Source organism: Nyctibius grandis, chromosome 22, assembly GCF_013368605.1.
Source record: "Nyctibius grandis isolate bNycGra1 chromosome 22, bNycGra1.pri, whole genome shotgun sequence".
Lineage (NCBI taxonomy): Eukaryota > Metazoa > Chordata > Aves > Nyctibiiformes > Nyctibiidae > Nyctibius > Nyctibius grandis.
In genome coordinates, this window is record NC_090679.1 from 3,822,867 (window position 1) to 3,842,046 (window position 19,180).

Here is a 19,180-nt window from a genome sequence, read left to right on the forward strand (position 1 = left end):
TTAGACTTTGTTAATAGAAATCTGCTGGAGTATCTTAGAGAGAAATAGCATTTCTCTGCTGCTGTTATGATTCATTCTGCTTGACAGAGTTGAGCACTATATCAGGAGAGTTTGTCAGGTCTTAGAGCCTGATTCTGATCTCATTTAAATTAACTTGCACCAGTCCCTCGAACTTCCAAGGGAGCAGGACATGGCTCTCCAATAACTGCAAAGACAGTTTAAAAAAAAGACAGATGTTTAAAATTGGTTTGGACAGAGGTGTAAAGTTACAACCTCACAAGAACTCTGCTCTGTTACTGTTAGTGTGTTTTTTCCACCTGTAGAAATGTCTTTCCTTTTCTGTTTGCAGTTATATTTATGAACTGTCACTTAACAGAATAAGTATAAAATACAACAGGGCAAGGGCTGTCAAGGAGTGGCAAGTGAAAGCACCCATAGCAGAAAGTGCCTCAAGAAACTAAAGATTACTGCTGCAGGAGAGCCATTCCTGGTGTGAAAAGTGCGCAGAACAAACAAGCACACAGAGACAGCAAATGGGACTGGTTTTGTATCTCCAGAAAAAAGGCAGAAAACGGCAGTCACTTGGAGTACTAAAAATGGAAGAACGAATCAAAACATTTCATGAAAAAGTGTCTCGGTGTGAAGCAACAAGTCCGTTCTAAGTAACGGCCACCAGGAGTACCAATAAAACCCCATGGAAACCAAGGAGAAATTTTTATATCATAAAGGTGTTGTCTGTTGTCTAACTTGACAAATCTTACATACCTCTGTAAATGAACCTTCTCTGTCGCCCATGTTTACATATGTACATATGTATATATGTACATACATAGCATGTTGCAGCAGAAGAAAGCATGGTAGAGGCGTGGGCGCAGGACTGAGGGGGGTGTTTGCACATGATTATTCCAATGCCTTAATGATTTGCAGCAATACATACTGGACAGATATCTGTTGGAAATTAAGGCTGTGCTTGTGGCTGCCTGAGGAGGTAGCAGGTACCCTGCTGCTAGAAATCACCCCTATTTGTTCAGATTTATATGAATTAAAACAGTTATAAAACTAATTTGGCCAATGCATTTCCAGTTTTAAAATACATATGTGCATGTGTATATACACATTTCCAGTACTATAGTATGCGTGTATATATACATACATAACATGCATATATATTCCAGTATGTATTTCTATACATACACATATATATTTTAATACTGGAAATGCATATACTTACATACTACATAAACACAGTCTTGTATCTATATATACACACAATCTATATATCTGTATATCTATATATAGATATAATCTATATATCTATATATAAACACAAACACATAGTGGGTGAGGGTGTTCTTCCTTGTTTTGCATGTATATCAGGCTGCCAACTCCAGCTCTGAAGGAGTACTATTTACCTTATGATCTTACTACTCTCAGCTTTAGGATGAAACCTTCTTCTGTAAAATATCGAGTAATTTCTATCCTTTTGCTTCCAATTTTTCTTCTGATCCCTCTTCTCCTAATACCTCCAATGCAGACTCTCCGAAAATATTTAGCAGATTTTCTTAATGGATCAAGAAATACAATGTATCATTTCCCTTAAGTGAAATGTCAGCTGAAATATGGTTTCAGAAGTCACAAACTGTACAGCAGGACTAAGACCCAGTAAGGAGAGATGCCAACTCACTAGCTCATTAAAAACTGTTAGGGAGATTCTTAATAGAATCTCCCGTTCATCTATTGTACAGAGTCAAATTTACGTATTTTCTTCCCAACAAACAGTATGAATGAATTACTCTGGGAGCTTAATACCCTTAGGACATTTATGTCACTATGGGCAGGCCATATTGATAGCTGGCTGTGCTGAATTTATGCAATACTACTTTTTCTTGCTCCTTTTATTTGTCTTAATGTCAGATGCAAAGCCTTTGCAAAGACAGGCAACATCTTTGGGGGAAAAAGAGAGAGCTGTCATTTATGATATGCCTGCATACTCACAGAGTCTGGATCGATCGGAGAGGTGAAAAAAGCCCCTTGCTGATGGTCTGCAGTTTGTTGTCATAAAGAGATAACAGTTTGAGATTATGCAGACCTTGGAACGTGTTTACCCTCAGGCAGTTGATCTTATTGGCATTGAGAAGCCTGAAAATAGAGGAAAGGTTTATAATTCATTAATCTTGTAATAATAAAATGACGATAGACTGAACTTTGGGGATAAATCTAAGAAAATATTAACCCAGTCACCAAAGCTAACCCACATTTAAAGGTCTTCATTTGTCTGTTACATTAAAAAGGTAAAAAACCCACAGTCAACATTAGTACTCTCATAGCTGGGGAATAGAGATGTGTATCAGTGCTAGCTAACTTAAAATACTAAGTTTTAGGGTTTGTTTTTTTTTTTTGTATGCCCAGTCGTCCCCCCCCATTTTTTCAAAATTCTACACAATTATTTAAAGAAGTCTTCACCTTAATAATCATAGAAATGGCAAATATTCCCCACCTCATTATTCCATGCACAAACTCATACACAAATTCCACAATGAGAAAAACTTTTTTTTTTTGATTTTCTCTACCAGCACCTGTCTTAAGTCTAACTGAAATTCTGGAAGTTTGACGTCTTCTGATAAGCAGTGCAGGGTTAATTTGATCACGGAAGACAGAAAACGTGATTCTCCTCAGAGACAAGAAGTGTAGGGTCTGGACTCAAACTTACTCAAAGGTAAGCTCACTTCATACCTAAGGATAGCCAAGCAGTGGAACAGGTTGCTCAGACAAGTTGGGCAGTCTCCATCATTGGAGGTTTTCAAGATGATACCAAATAAAGCCATGAGCAACCTGCTCTGCCCTAACAAGGTGGCTCTGCTTTGAGCAAGGGTTCTCCAGTCTCATTGGCTAGTGACCACCTGAGGTTCCTTCCAACCTCCATTGCCCTACAGTTCTATGAAGCTGCTGCATTCCAGTTACACCAGATTCCTCTGCAATTGTGGAAAAGTAGCACAAAGACAATTTACATGTTTGGTTTTTTTTTAATATACATTTTGCACATCCACACAGCAGCCAGTTGGCAGAACCACCATCAGTTCAGGCAGAAAATCTTGGACAGTACTTGTGCAAATTCTCTTAGATTATCCAGTCAGAGTTCTATTACCTATAAGAAGTACATACAAACCCAACAAGCTGGAACTCCCTCTGAGACAATCAAACACAAGAACACTTACATTGTCAGTCATCTGCATATGTAGTATTTTACACTTAGAAGGAAAATAGGCAGGAGATTACCCGTTCTTCTTACAAAAGCCAAAATCCACATCTTTTGACTACCATTAGCCTAATCAAAATGGTACACTGCAAACAGTATATGCTCTTAACTTAATTCTCTTGGTCACAAAATTCTTGCTAGTTTGTCAATGAGTTTGAAGGACTTAATATTGCAATATGGTGGCTCTCCATGAGGCATCACAAAAACACTAAATCGGCAGACAAATGTGTTCATAGGTAAAAATGCAAAGACATCCTCCACTCCCCAGCAAGCAAATATACCATCTTAAACACACCTCTAACAGCACAGGGAGCTTCCATTTTCAACAAACTGCACATACACCACTATAGACAACAGGGTAACCTACCAGGGGAGAAAAGCACGCTTGTTAGCTGCACATGATGCTTTTCTTTTGCTCCAAAAAACAACTTCAGAAGGTGCTTCCTCTTCATAGCACACTGCCTTTGCATTGCTGAAACCTTTGGAACGTAGGACACTCATTACAGCTCCCTGCTCCTACCGTAGTTTTGGCAGAGCCTCATTACTGCAGTCATTGGCTGCAGTAATTGTGATACATAAAAGATGGACACATACTTGAGTAGAGCCCTTTCCCCAAGGAGAACAGGAATGCAGTGCTTTGGAATGAGAGGGTGTCAGAGCAGAACCCTCCTTTCTAGCCAACAGAAAAGTCAATACCAATTTACCTGAATTTTCTTCTTTATATGTCATGGAAAAAGAAGTCTGACATTAGATAAGTCCCATAGAAGGCAATGATGGATAAATGAGGTTACATTTTTGCATGAACTACTAGCTAAAATAATGCCATGAAATCATAAGCAGCACTAGTATGACCTCTTTGTAACCTGTATTTCTGACAGATAATTATGTGACACCTAATCCACACTCCTGTTGACTTCACCAGAAGTAACAGGGTAATTTTCATATTAGGCTACAGGAACAGTTCCTTCCATGCATTCAACTTCTGAGATTTTGCTCCAACACCAAACATCAATGTCATCTCTTACTACTTGCTTCTTATAGCTATTTGTATGTCCAAGCCAAAGCATTCATTCTCTCTCAGTTCTCCTGCATTATACATTTCTCTTTCAAGCTTGTACAGTATCTTTTCCATAAAGAACAAGTCAACAAGCCATTAGAAGGCAGAATCAGCTACTGAGTTTTGAACAATATCCTGACATGCACTTAGGCATTACAAATCCTGTGGTTTCTACCCACTGTCCTTGTGCACTGGTCCCACACTGGTTTCAGGTAACGCACATTAGCTGAGATTGGTTGTTTCATGACAGAGGCTTGGTACCTAAGTTACATAGGAAGAAAATTGAAAGCAACTATGTACTTAGGTTTATTTTGCTAGATGCTATTTTTTTCTAATATTATAGTAGTATTTTATGTTGCAAGCAGCACTTGTAACAAAGCATAAAGCAAAAATGAAAATAATCTCAGTAATAGGAGAATTTAAAACTAAACTACAGTTGTGTTCATATATGTGGACAATCAGCGTGTCTTTTTGTGATGCTTAAGAAGTGCACACATAGCAGGGCTACATTGTGCAGATGCTATTTGCTCCCTTGTGAAGAGTGGGCTTGAAGTCTAACCATCATTGATCCTACTTAATAAACCCTCAGAGCAAAGCTGACCTAGAACTGCAGTGAATTCATAGGATTTGAATTCATTCTGCGATTAGCTTCAATAAAATATGAATAAACCCAGTGCTGGAAATTAGAATTTACAATGTGACAAGTTTTCCTGGCATGAATATTCAATGACTAGATTCATGGTGATATAAACTGTGACATTTCTGTAAGAGCCAAATACAAAAAATGAGAGAAACTGATCCTATATACAGCCACAAATACAGAGGCACACTCTCTCCTTTAAGCATGAGAGAAAGTAATTTGGAACAAGAAAGTGCTTGTGTAGACTGTTTAGAAGTGGGAATTCAGGTACTACACAGCTTTTCTGAGGTGACAACACATATTCTGTATATCATCTACACAATATATGTACACTACCTAAATCTAAGGAGGACAGATATTGTGCTCAACACTAATACAGACGTAGCATACCTGGTGGAACATGAGATAGATTAATGTCCTATTTCTGATAAGAAACAGTGAGAAAAGGGCAGGGCGGGAAGTGAAAAACTGTGAGAAAGTACAATAAACCATCCTGAAAAATTTTTTCCTCCTACTTATTGTGAGTTAGAGGATGACTTTTGGCCAGAAGCATTAAGGTTTATATTCCATTCAAAACTCCCGGTTATTTTAAAATATCCCCTCTATGGATTTCTATCCCTATATAAATCTCAATTCTTTGCTTAATCTTTCTTCACCATCACAGCCCCCCTAATGGCATCTAATTATTAATTAGGTATACCAGGCTGGCCTCACAATTAGGTACACAAGGCTGGCCTCACATGGAGTTACAAGTGGTTACACGAATTTTTTTTTAAACTAACACAAAAGCAGATGAGAAAAATGTATTACAGGAACCAGAAACACTGATCTTCATAAACATTGAACCATGCTATAAAACATACTCAGGGTTCCTTTTCATTGGACTCATACCAAAGGAAGGGATAATATTAAAAGTTGAGTCTTATTTAACAAGAATTACATGGTATTTATTTTGCACGAATTGATGGTGAAAGTAAATTCCACTAATTTTCCTATTTTGTTGTCAGCTTGATCGGATGAGATTTACACACGGCCTCCAGATGTGGTCCAGCATTCAAAAGGAAGTTAAAAATTCAAGTAGAAATAAAACCGCCTACTACCCAGAGGGATGATGGATTATTAACTGAAGTCTCCATTTTCATGGAGACTTCCATTACTCTGGATATGTTAAAATCATGAAGAAATCTCTTGCAAGCCTAGGACCACCACAGAATACAGGAGAATGGTTAAAGACCCTGTGGTTTGCACGCCAGTGAAAGCAATGAGCAGAGCAGAGCAGTATTACAATTCCATGAACCCATTTCCTGAAAAAGTGAATTTGCCCACACACATTGAAATAATAACGTGTTTCAGCTAAGCCCTTTGAATATGTACTGAATTGGCACCATAATTATATCAGATGCTCATAAGCATGATCTGCATAATTAAGATGGTCCTATAATTGAATTGTATGCCCAAGCACAGTTTCAAGTGATTAACATTGAAATAACATTTTGAACTCCAAACCCAAAATGATCGAAAAATTTGTTTTTTAAGAGCAAATGGGGATGTTTATATGGCTTTTACCCCTAGCAATGTCTGTATTTTCAGCTCAGCTAAGTCAAGTAATCAAACTATCAGCAAATAACTACATAACTCAGAGAATGAAACAGCAGCCTAGCAACCTTAACACATGCCGGAGACCACGGGTTGATTTCTATTGCTACAGGATGGACCAGAAATCATCCTAGGTACATTAAGGAGTCAAAAGGAAAATGTCAGGGAGAAAAGCTGCACAGAGCCAATGGAAAACTTCTCTTTCTTTTTCACTAGCTTTGTGTTTTGACAGCGATGACAAGATGATGAGAATGAAAAGTGCTCAGCATCCCATGAACTGGCTGGCACATCCCACATGCCAGACTCCACTGGGGAAGATGAGAACTCAAGAGAAAAAGGCAGATGTAAAATGCATAGGAGACTTATAAGGAAGAGGAGAACGGAAGTTATTTGCACAGGTAACAGCAGAATAAAAATTGAATATACACGACTTTTATAGAACATCAATAGTCAAAGGCTTCACCTACATTCAAAGGCACTATAGAGCAGCAAAGAAAGGACTCTTGGCAGAAAGCATTCCCTAGGATACACAATACCTGTTACAAAAAGTCAAAAAACTTTTTGGCATAGTTTTTTTTCAGCATTTCTCTTGAAATATCTAGGGAATCAAGTGTTATCGTTGATTTAACACAACTCATCACGGAGAACAGCTGACGTACGAATATGGAAGTATCTAGTCAAGTACTCCATCCTCCCAGCAGTCAATGACAAGCAATGTCTAATGACACAATTGTGTGTGCCCCTGCTTACTTATTGGCAAAATAATTATATTAGGTTCCAGGAACACTTTAAAATGGCCTGGAGTGCAGGGGAGCGATCTGACTGCCTCTCACTGTGTCAAGATATTTACACAGCTACTAAAATTTACATTTTCTAATGTGATGACTGACCACTAAAGAGTCTGTCAGTGCTTCAATTGATAATAACCAGTGTGAAATCATCATCATGCTTGCTTGAACCAGCTTCAAGTGTTTCTCCATGTTCAGGAAACTGGATGATGGTGATGACAAATTTATTCAATGTAAATTAAAATGGAAAAGTCACAAGCTCATAATGAGTTAAGAGGGAAGTACAGAGCCCAGTCTGACAGTCCTGTTTTGGAGAGATTTTAAAAGCCTCCTTTTATTCCTGATCCAAAAGACTGCAGCTCTAGTTGAACACCATCCATAAAATAATCCTGTGGTACTCGTGTTACTACCTGGAGAATTATAAGCTCGCGTTGTCATAGCATCTAGATTTCTGTTATTCAAAATTCAATATTGTCCAATTTACACCTGCAGATAAGGTCACAGCTGATTTTAGACAACCACATGATAGTTCAGATGCACAGCAGAATAAACACATTTTCTCAACTTCCTGCACTATCAGGGAGTTAGGTTCCTGCATAATAATAACCAGGAGAGTTTCTGTCAGGTGAGTCCAGCTTGGAGCACTGGCGTCAGAAGAGCTAATGAATTACACACTGACGTACGAACTAGCGGTTGTTTTGGGAAGCTGCATGCAGGCAGGCTATAGAAGTGACACAGAAAAAGCAGATGCTGTTGCAGTCTTTCATTAGTGCTTGACTGTAATTGCATTTCTGTGTCTGGCAGATGCTGCTCCCTCACTTTAACAGCAGTTATTGAGTTTAGTAATATTATCACAATAGCAGCCTAAATGCAGAAATCTGAACGAAAAAAAGCTTGAGGCAAACAGCTTGAAAACAATTCTAAAGCTATTAAACAGGTCTGTGCAGAGAGTATTCTGTCCTGGACTAGAAGGATGAGGGTTGCATAGTATCTCTGCTGTAGCCAAAAATATTTTGAGCAAGCAAAGGAAAAGTTCATATGTCATCTTGCCAATGATTTAGAATCGCAGAACCCAGAAACGAAACAGGTTGCAAAGGACCTTCAGAGGTCATCTGGTCTGAACCCCACTTAAAGCATGACCAATTTATATACATTTAATGCAGATATTTACTTTATCTGAGAAATAATTGTTTCATCAGATCACAGGATAATTCAGAATGGCAGGAAGCTTGAGAAGTTTCTTGTCCTGTTACACTGCCCAAACCAGGGTGAGCTATAAGGTCAGACCAGGTTGCTTAGAGTTTTATTGAGTCTGTTCTTTAAAATCTTGAAGGACAGAGAATGTACAACTGTGGGCAGGCTCCTCCACTGCCTGACTTGTCATTGTGAAAATGGTTCACCTTACATCTAGTCAGAAGGTATCTTTTTTTAATGCCCGTTTTCTCTTCTCCACAAGAAAAATGAAGAACTCCATGTAACAAGAAAATTTTATACATCACTTAAAGCTCAGGTTTCTATTGGGAGAAGGAGATGCTAGTGTGTTATAAAGGACTTGGAAATAGAAAAGTGATTTCTTTATTCTGGCATTTATATACTGTTTGCATCACTGTAATGATATATATACATGATACTTACGTATCATGTATATACATAACTGTCTAATGTATACAATACAAAATGTTGGAATTTATGTATATTCTTTAGACTAATTTTGTATTTCTTTTTTTTTTTTAAATACTTTGTATGGGTTTGTGCTTCACTGGATTTTCTTTGAGCTTCTAACAAGCTCCAGAAGTATACAATAAACATTTGGTAGATCCTGTTTTAGGCTCTTAAGTACTGGGATTCAATTTACAATTACAAATCAACACAAGCACTTCAAACTCGGCAAATTTGCCATGAAGATATTGTCCAAGCAGCCTCACCAGAAGAGCTATGGGACGACCAAGTATCTCACTATTAATCCAAGGAGAAACAGCATAAAAAGCAGATTAAAAGGGAGAATCACTCAAAGCAAAATTTGACTGGTTGAATTTTGGGAAGACTGATAATAGCAGTTTCTGAAAGTACACACATGACTTGTCACTTCATACAAGTCTATTTTAAATAAAGGTCATTTGAATTGTAAACATTAGATCTAGTTCCAATTTTAATCCAGGTTAGTTGATCGGATCTGGAAGTCTAATTTTTCACCCCCTTTGAAGTTACTTTATCTGTCGATATGTCAAACTCCAGGCACCAATGTCATTATTGGTCTTTTCCAACTACAACGTTGAATTTTCCCTAATGCTCAGACATTAGGAGAAGGCCTTTTATGAGGACATAACTCGGTGGACAGATGATGGTAAAGCTGTGGATGTGGTCTATCTTGATTTCAGTAAAGTGTTTGACACTGTCTCCCACAGCATCCTCGCAGCTAAACTGAGGAAGTGTGGTCTGGATGATCGGGTAGTGAGGTGGATTGCGAACTGGCTGAAGGAAAGAAGCCAGAGAGTGGTGGTCAATGGGACAGAGTCCAGTTGGAGGCCTGTGTCTAGCGGAGTCCCTCAAGGGTCGGTACTGGGACCAGTTCTATTCAATATATTCATTAATGACTTGGATGAGGGAATAGAGTGCACTGTCAGCAAGTTCACTGATGACACAAAACTGGGAGGAGTGGCTGACACACGGGAAGGCTGCGCAGCCATTCAGAGAGACCTGGACAGGCTGGAGAGTTGGGCGGGGAGAAATTTAATGAAATATAACAAGGGCAAGTGTAGAGTCCTGCATCTGGGCAAGAACAACCCCCTGTACCAGTACAAGTTGGGGACAGAGCTGTTGGAGAGCAGCATAGGGGAAAGGGACCTGGGGGTCCTAGTGGACAGCAGGATGACCATGAGCCAGCAGTGTGCCCTTGTGGCCAAGAAGGCCAATGGCATCCTGGGGTGTATTAGAAGGGGTGTGGTTAGCAGGTCAAGAGAGGTTCTCCTCCCCCTCTACTCTGCCCTGGTGAGGCCGCATCTGGAATATTGTGTCCAGTTCTGGGCCCCTCAGTTCAAGGACGGAACTGCTAGAGAGAGTCCAGCGCAGAGCCATGAAGATGATTAAGGGAGTGGAACATCTCCCTTATGAGGAGAGGCTGAGGGAGCTGGGTCTCTTTAGCTTAGAGAAGAGGAGACTGAGGGGTGACCTCATTAATGTTTATAAATATGTAAAGGGCAAGTGTCATGAGGATGGAGCCCAGGCTCTTCTCATTGACATCCCTTGACAGGACAAGGGGCAACGGGTGCAAGCTGGAACACAGGAGGTTCCACATAAATATGAGGAAAAACTTCTTTACGGTGAGGGTGACTGAACACTGGAACAGGCTGCCCAGAGAGGTTGTGGAGTCTCCTTCTCTGGAGACATTCAAAACCCGCCTGGACGCGTTCCTGTGTGATATGGTCTAGGCAATCCTGCTCCGGCAGGGGGATTGGACTAGATGATCTTTCGAGGTCCCTTCCAATCCCTAACATTCTGTGATTCTGTGAAGGCGGCTGTAAGCTTTTGGCTTTGTTTTATGAAAGAGGAATACGACAAACCTCTGATTTCAATATATATGTACCCCAAGAGTATATCTACTTCTAGCAACATCAGAGTCCACTACAGGGATTCTTGCTTGCCTAATAAGCCATGGGGATCTCAACCAGAAGATACAGGATCAACACGCCTGAGCACTTCTATGACTAGTAACTATGCAAAGTAAATTTCCTCAAGGAAAAGGATTTATTGAAAACTGATACTTGCCAGACATTTGAAAAATGAGATTTCATCCCCCCTATGTTTTTTTGCTATACAATCTCTTTAAACAGTAAAGATTTTATGATACCTTCTTGTTCCAGGAAATAGAGCACTGTGAAGCACACAGTGTATAACTGTAATGAAAAGGCTCCCAGAATGTTTGTTTTAATATGGTTGCAGAGAGGAAAGTGTTTTATTTAGATGTAAAAAATACCGGTTAACAAACTTGGTGCTCATTATCCACAGCTCACTGGTTTGAGCCACTTGACTCACTGTTTCACTGCAGACTGGCTCTGCACTTTTGCTCATTTGGGAGCAAGCAGAGCAACCATCAGGTTTATCTGTCACAGGGCTGCTGAAAAAGAAAGAGCTGCACAGTGTTATGTTGTGCCCCCTTAGCAGTGACTGGCAGACAGTTTGGCAAACTCAAGGGCTCCTGAAAGAGCTTGTCCACATTTCAGGAAAACTGAAAGACAGCTGAGAAGGACACTTAAATACATTCCAGTTTCTAGACAAACCAAGGTTAGTTTAAGGCTTCCCAGTCAGGGGTTTAAACTGGCCACAGCTAATGGTTACTTGAAAACCTCCAACTTAAAATGAAACCCTTTCCATTTTTTTGATATTCAAATGCAAGTTACACAAACAACGATTATCAATCACTATTTCACAGCGTGGATGGATTGTTGCCCCAATGAAATGAAAGTTTCAATTTACTGTTAAAAAAAACCCCTAAACTCCAGTTAGCCCTTTCTGGAAAACAGTATAGCTCTCTCAAACCTAAATTGACCTAAAATTCTCAGAAAACACTTGATCCAGCCTGCTGAAAAGAAGAATGTATGATGGAAGGGTACAGTAGCTACAGTAGCTTTCTAGCATCCTCTCTCCTAGAAACTTCTAACAGGATAAGGAAAATGACATGGTCCAAGAAAAGCTTCTGTTCCACAGAACAGATGTGCAGTTGGACTTGCACAATAATGTCTGCTGCTGTGTTAGTTACAATTGCATATTTAGGAAGACGTAAGATTTGTGAAATCAGCAATTTAACAGAAATCCAATTGTGATTATTTATATGGGGGATGTTAACTACTTAAGATAGCTAATTATAATGAAGACTTTAGAAACAACATTTTAAACTAAACCAATAGGGTTCAAAAAAAAACACCACACAAATAACAAAAAAACCTTATTATCTAACTATGCCTGGTTATTTTCCTGCCAAATATAATACAATATTGGCTTACCTACCTCTGTCTTATATGACAGAAATACAGAATCCTAACACTAGCCAGGTGGTCCAAAACTTTTTCTGAATTCTCCATTTCCCATACACCAAAGACAAATGGGGCAGTTTAAGATGCTGTCATGCCTGAGCTGAGCATTTCTTTACCCAGCTACACTGCTTCTGACATCAGTGGTACTGCCTGCAGATGTAAGGCACTTATACAAAACAATTCTGCCGGAGTAAAAGTGGAATAATCTGGGGCTATATTGTGACAGTATATTTAAACAGAAGGATAACGACATTTCTGAGAAACTCTGATGAGTCTTATCCAAAAGAGTAAATAACAATATTATCTGCTCTGCAATTTCACAGTAATTATTTTTTCCTTCTAAATACAATCTCAACAATTTTATACAGGACCCACTATGACTCCCTTTTCCTGATTGTGTACTGCTTTACCATAATGCAGTATATTTTCAAAAACGCTCCAGCTCAAGCTTAGGAAATTATACTGGCTACCAGGATACCTTAATCAGAGAGTCCTTATCAGTGTGTCTCCAGACTAATAAGAAGAAATCCAATCTAGAGCCCACTGAACACTAAATTAGATCTAATCACAGTGCACTCTTCCAACTGTTCAACAGCAGGTCTAAAACCAACGGATGCCATTTATTTTTTTTGTATCCATTAAAATACAACAAGCAATCCCATAATAGCTGCTTCAAAGCCATGATCAGAAAAGTGCACAGACATTTGTTTGCATTTAAAACATGATCATTCAATGCTCTCCTTGCCAAGAGCTACTTTACATTCAAACACTTTCAAGACGACCCTGAACAGCTCTGCAGCCATAATACTCTGGGAATCCCATAACGGGGCAACCTACTTATATCTTCTCAGCTTGAGAACGTTTAAATGGTTGAAGTACAACACCTTTTAATGGTTCTCTGGCATATAGATCTTGCCCCCTTAACCAAAAGGCATCACTTGAGCTAATTCAGACTGGAAAATTACTGCACGTGGGCTTAAATATGTAATTTGTTGAAAGCCTGCACTACATGCACACAAGAACAATAATATAAAGGCATTGAAACCTGCTTAATGCTTTATGCAAAAGTTCTAGACCCACAGTTTTATAGGACACTGTGAGAGATGTGTTGAGTGATTTAATTTTTTTTTTTTTCCTACTGGGAAAGATCCTATCTGTAAAGTGTCCTGGGTTAGACAGAGCAACTGTGTATCACTTCGAACTTGTAACCGTAAAATATCTGGGGAGAAGGAGTATGATAAAGCTCAGATTTAACAGGTCAAAGTGACAAGTTAAGTTTTAGCACTCCTTTTGCTTGCATCTTCATTGTGTCGGACACAACCCGAGTCTGACAATGGCTAGCACACCAGTTACATCAACATGTACTGAGTCCCAGCTTCTAAGCACTTTCATGCTCATTGTTCCCACACATGGCAAACTACCTCCCCTCTAAATACAGTCTTCTTTCATTGCACAGGCTGGTCATGAAGACACTGAAGTACTAACAAGCATGTGAGGTATGGGACAGGAGGGAGGAAAGGAGCTGCCAGAAAAAGTATGTGTAAAAGGTGAATATAAAATAACTGGTAGTGTGCAGAAGGAGATGAGCAGCTTCCCACCATCGCAGCTCAAGGACTGTCATAACCAAACCACATGTGCTCTCGCTTGCCCGTCTCTAGAACAGGGCAGTCCACGTTTGCAAGATCTTACGGATAAATCACGTCTGAATGTCCTTCACTTAACATATAGAGCAATTTCCACTATATCATATTTTAGTTCCTTGGCTTTGCTCAGGGATTTCTAATCTAAATCTATGTCTATTTTTATATAGCTTATAAGTGCAGCAAAGACTGCAATCATAGAGTGACATATTCAATGGTAACCATGATCTTTTGGATATTCATTTCTGGTTATGTCAAGACAGTCAGAAAGACTTAAAATAACATGTCCAAAAGCTACTTTTTATTTTATATTTTATATAATTTATTGTTTGGGTGTGGAGGGTTGTGTGATATAAACCAGAACTGATTAATTTATCATATATCACCTTCACTTTCTGAGAGCATCATCCATGATGGTAATCAGAACGTTAGGAATACATATTAAACTCACTTCCCTTCTGTTCCCTCTACTGACTGGCTGAAATCGTAGCTCATTTCCTTCTCTTTGAAGGAGTTACTGGTTCCCAGTGTGACTGTGAAGACAAGAGTGAGTGAAATTTCTAATTTCACATTTGGCTTAGGAAATTTTTTATGCTACACTAATAAATACTGAAGAGTGTATGATATATATCTTACCCCTGATTGTGGCTGTGTGTTAAATCACACTTGGCATAAAATACTCGAATACACAATAGATTCTGAAATAATTTCTCTTGCAATTAAGCCACATTTGGCATAATAAGAATATGGAACTGAGCATGACTTGCAACAATAAGATCTTTCACATTGCCATTTTGCTTGCTTGTGCAGGTACTTGCAACACAGTAGTCCTCAAGGATCTAGATATTCAACCACGATCAGATGGCATCCCCACCCACACATCAGCAGGTGACCAGATTTCCTTTCTTGGACCTCACAGAGTCTCTCATTTCCTCCCCACGCTGAAATCCTCTGTGTCTCTCACTCATTATACACACTGTGCTATAAAGCTGTTGGCACCTTCCTTTTTGTTTTGTTTTGTTTTTTTTTCCCCACCAGTCCTTGCCTCCCTCTTACCTGACACAGAAACAACAGACTAGCACATCCTGGTGAGTTTTCAGTGGAAAAGGTGATTATATTAATGCCAGAAGCTGAAAAAACAGTAAATCTAGCTAGTCTGTAAAATAAAGAAGAGGAAGGGATCATACTCACAGCAGCTGCAGAGACACGAGATCATCAAAAAGGCCCTGGGGAATCTCTGTGATCTTGTTTCCATAGAGCACTCTGAAAGATACAGGAAGACAAAATAAATCTTAAGTAACAGACCAGTTTAGCGTCCTCCCACATCTCTGCATTATCATCTTTATTGATCTTGTGCACCATGCCCAGGATCTGTGGACATTTCATTTAACTACTGATCTCATTTTCTTTTCAGAGAGCACGTGGTATTAAATGAGTCGTTATGATTCAGGCTTCGTCTGGTGTTGGAAAGCATTTTTAATGTAGAAACTGGACATCATCCAAAAACTGTATCTGTAATATTTTTCATTTTGTTGAGGGATTTTTTTCCCACCCTTTTTAGAAATATTTTAACCATTGAAAGGCACAATGTCTGATGTAAAAAAACTAGAATTCTGCTCAGGAATATTGAATTTAAAAGCCAGGGAACACAAGCTGGTTGTAGATAAAATTTCATATAACTGAATCTCTTAAGATACAACAATTGGCATGAAATGCGACACAGGCATCATTGGATAAAATAGTATGGCTTCACCAGCTGCTGTTACAGTTTCAACTAGCTGATATAAAGAAATTTAGCCTGAACTGGAAATAGACATGTATTTCAGAAACTCAAAACTAATTTAGGTATAGTTTAGTTACAAAAATCAGTAAAGATTTAATAACACAAACGAAAGTCACTGTATATATTTATTAAACCATAAATATATATGGCCTGATATCTGTGATTCAGTTTTAATATTAAAAATATTTCCTTTTTTAATGGAAAAATGCACATACAGTATTACCAGAAATTGAACTAAAGGGAAAAAAAGACAAAACCACGGTTATGCTAAGATGTGTTACCAAGGGATCAAAGCATATATAATAGGAATATCTGAATTTCAATCAGGGCTGAAGTATTTACTCATGTCATTTCTGCAAGTTAATAAAATCTGTCAAAACCAGAAAGCGAGTTAGGAGTTTACATGGTAAAAGGGAAGAATATTAGGCTCCCTCTAAAAATTTTACACCTTACCTAAACATTTTAATAGACTTCAGATTGGGGAAAATGTTATATATGTAATTTCTGTGCTCTACATAGGACACGGTAAATGGTTATAAACCAGCTCCTGCCAAAACACTGCTGCTCATGTGTCACTGAACTGGTTAATTCCCTAACTTTTTACTGTGGAATAGTATGCTAGCAATGAATCAAACAGCTATGTGAGGCTTGGATGCTGGCTGAAATCCTGACTTACCCTGTCTTTCAACATTTAAAATATTATGGTGAGTTGAACATACTGAAAAGCAAACACTTAGCATGACGGACCATTTACAATACCCTCTGGCCTTCCCAGAGTATCACCACTTCAGTTTACTCTTCATCAGTCATTACAAGTGTATCACCTCTGTGGGAGAGTTCCCAGATCAGCTCATTTCTGAGACTAAATAAAATGAATCTAAATAAAGTAACACCACTTAGATATGAAAATCTAAACTCGAAACTTCATTTTTCATTACTTTTGTAGTTTAGCAGGAAGTGAACTGCTACCCAAGAAACTCATGATCATCTAGCATTATATTTTCTCTAAACAAATGTAACAATTTCTATTTATCTATGGCAGAGTCAGGAGGCTGGCTTTTAATGTGCTGTTAAGGTTAGCGTATTTTGTGAGTAATGAACATTAGTACCACTAAATTTTTTTAATTGTTTCCTAATTTCAGCTGCAGAAGACGTACACAATTTCCTACTTCAACAAAATTTCATGCAATGTATGTAGATTTTTATACACTACCCAAAACTAGACAGAAATGATGGCTGAACTTTGGAACTTCGAAAGTCTAGCAGGTCCATTTAGATAGCAGTTTCAAAATATAAGATAATATTCAAGTCACTGGGATTTCACTGGGCTCTAAAACAACACCCAAATGGCTGACTCACAGACTTCTTTCTGAACAGAGTAACCAATGTGAGCACCTGTATCGGGAAGCAAAAGCAAAACCTCGGCAAAAAAAATACTTATAAAAAAAATAAAAAAAATATTAAGTTAATGCCCACAGAATCCAGTGTACTTCCATTTCAGTTTCCACTCTTTCTGGACAACATTTCTTTAGCAAGGGCATCATCTGTATACCAAGTTTACATGATGAGCTCTGTGATGTTAGATGAACATCTTCTTAGTTTTGTGAAGTAGCAGGACCATCAATGCTGATCAGTAATGCGTAATACTATAGCATATAATAAAGAGTTCAGAAGCTAAGTTTTACAAAATGCCCATAGAAAGAAGCAAAAAAATACAGTTGTTAGTTATGGTACTACTAAATGCAAATATCAAAATAAGACTCTTATTAGAGTAATTTTTTATTCACTTTTAATTTAAGAGTCAGAAGGTCATAGAGCAGTATTCCACTGAATTTGAAACCTTGGATGTGTTTATACATCCTCTTTATTATTTTGGGCAAAATAGAGCTAATTAAAATAGCTTGCAAGATAAAACAAAGCTTCAGTATTTAGAAGCCATGAAAAGAAAATAAACATTTTCAAACCTAATTGGGCTTATGTGCATGTGGCACGTTAACATTCGAGCAAATTAACAGCTAAACAAAAGTCAGTATTAGAGCTCAGGCACTTGTCTCTAATTCATATTCATGTTCAGCACTACACAGAGCCAAATTAGCTAATGCCATTGTCTGCCTGCCATGCCAGAGCTGAAGTCAAACGGTCCCACAGAAAGAAGCAAAGAGGAGGGGTGGGGAGATACATAATGCATTGCATCTCATTTCTTGAGTTCCCTATTTCCATTTACTCTAATAGAAAGCACAGAAACTTTTGCGTTCCTCAGAGTTCTCATTTTTTCTGTTTTGGGGAGGAAAGCATACTCATACCAACAACTATGAGTATTAGTCAGGTTCTTGATCCAAGATGCTTTTGTTCTGAATGTACCAACTGCCGCACTCCTAATAGCACTATGAACGAGCTAGCCTGCAGAAAAGACTGGCCAGGTTAGGTGCAGTTCAGTATTGCAGCCACTTTCCTCTATGCTCTGTCGTTCTGCCCATCTCACTGGCATGCACAACGTTTCCAGAATAGCAGCTTTGGGGGAAAAAAAGAAATCAAACAAAACCCCAAACAAAAAAAACAACTTCAAAAAGCCACTCAGTTCAAGAACTTCTTTTAAATCTCCAACGCTTTTACCAACAGAGATAAATTTTAGGAGATTTGCCTATGGCATTACAAGCTCTAAAAATGTACGTTCACTTGCATCCCTCACATATGTTGCAGGACATATGTTCTGGCTACTGTGCAAGCTGGGCACAGAAACACAACCCTCCTTCTATACCCTAGCACCTGAAATTTCAGACTCAAAATATTTTTTATTAAAAATACACTGACAAAGTTAATATGTAATAAGAATAAATCAGCTCAGTAATTGATGCCAACAGACAGCAAATAAATGAATCAGAATGACATTTACTAGAATACAAAAAAAAACCCTCAGATTTTTATTGTGTGCTCCTGATTGTTCATTTGCTTCTCAGCTTTGCTGGGAGACCAAGTTAGCCACAGGTCTGACAAATGCCATTTACCGTCAGGTGGAGAAAATATTACCCTAAACATGATGTACATTTTGGGAGAAAGAGAAAAGTGAGCTATAGTTTAATTCTATATTCACAATGCTAATCTTAAAAATAGTAACTAGAGCCTAGGCCAAAACTGACTGGGAGACCAAAAGCTATCCTTTTCTTACTGTTCCTCTCTTCCTCTTCTCACTGCACATGGGAGTCTTTTACAAAGATGGAAACCAGTCTGAACAGAGAAAACACTCATGATGGTATGCAAACACATCAGACTTGCCAGTGCATTAATTTTATTGTCTTTTCCACAAGGCACGTATATCTAATACCAGAATGACCAGTGTGAAGAATCATTCACTGTATTTTTCACTCAAGCAAACTTTTCTCAATTTTTTTG

The 19,180-nt window shown here is 38.5% G+C and overlaps 1 protein-coding gene across 1 annotated transcript in view; it reads right to left on the reverse strand.

Moving 5' to 3' along the window:
• Window positions 1-19,180, reverse strand: part of SLIT3 (slit guidance ligand 3) — a 524,461-nt gene that overhangs the window by 136,665 nt on the left and 368,616 nt on the right. The window contains exons 12-13 of the mRNA XM_068417108.1: window positions 15,199-15,270; window positions 1,996-2,139 (exon numbers count right to left, since the gene is read on the reverse strand). Coding sequence (XP_068273209.1) covers window positions 1,996-2,139; window positions 15,199-15,270 — 216 coding nt within the window. The remainder of the gene's footprint in view (window positions 1-1,995; window positions 2,140-15,198; window positions 15,271-19,180) is intronic.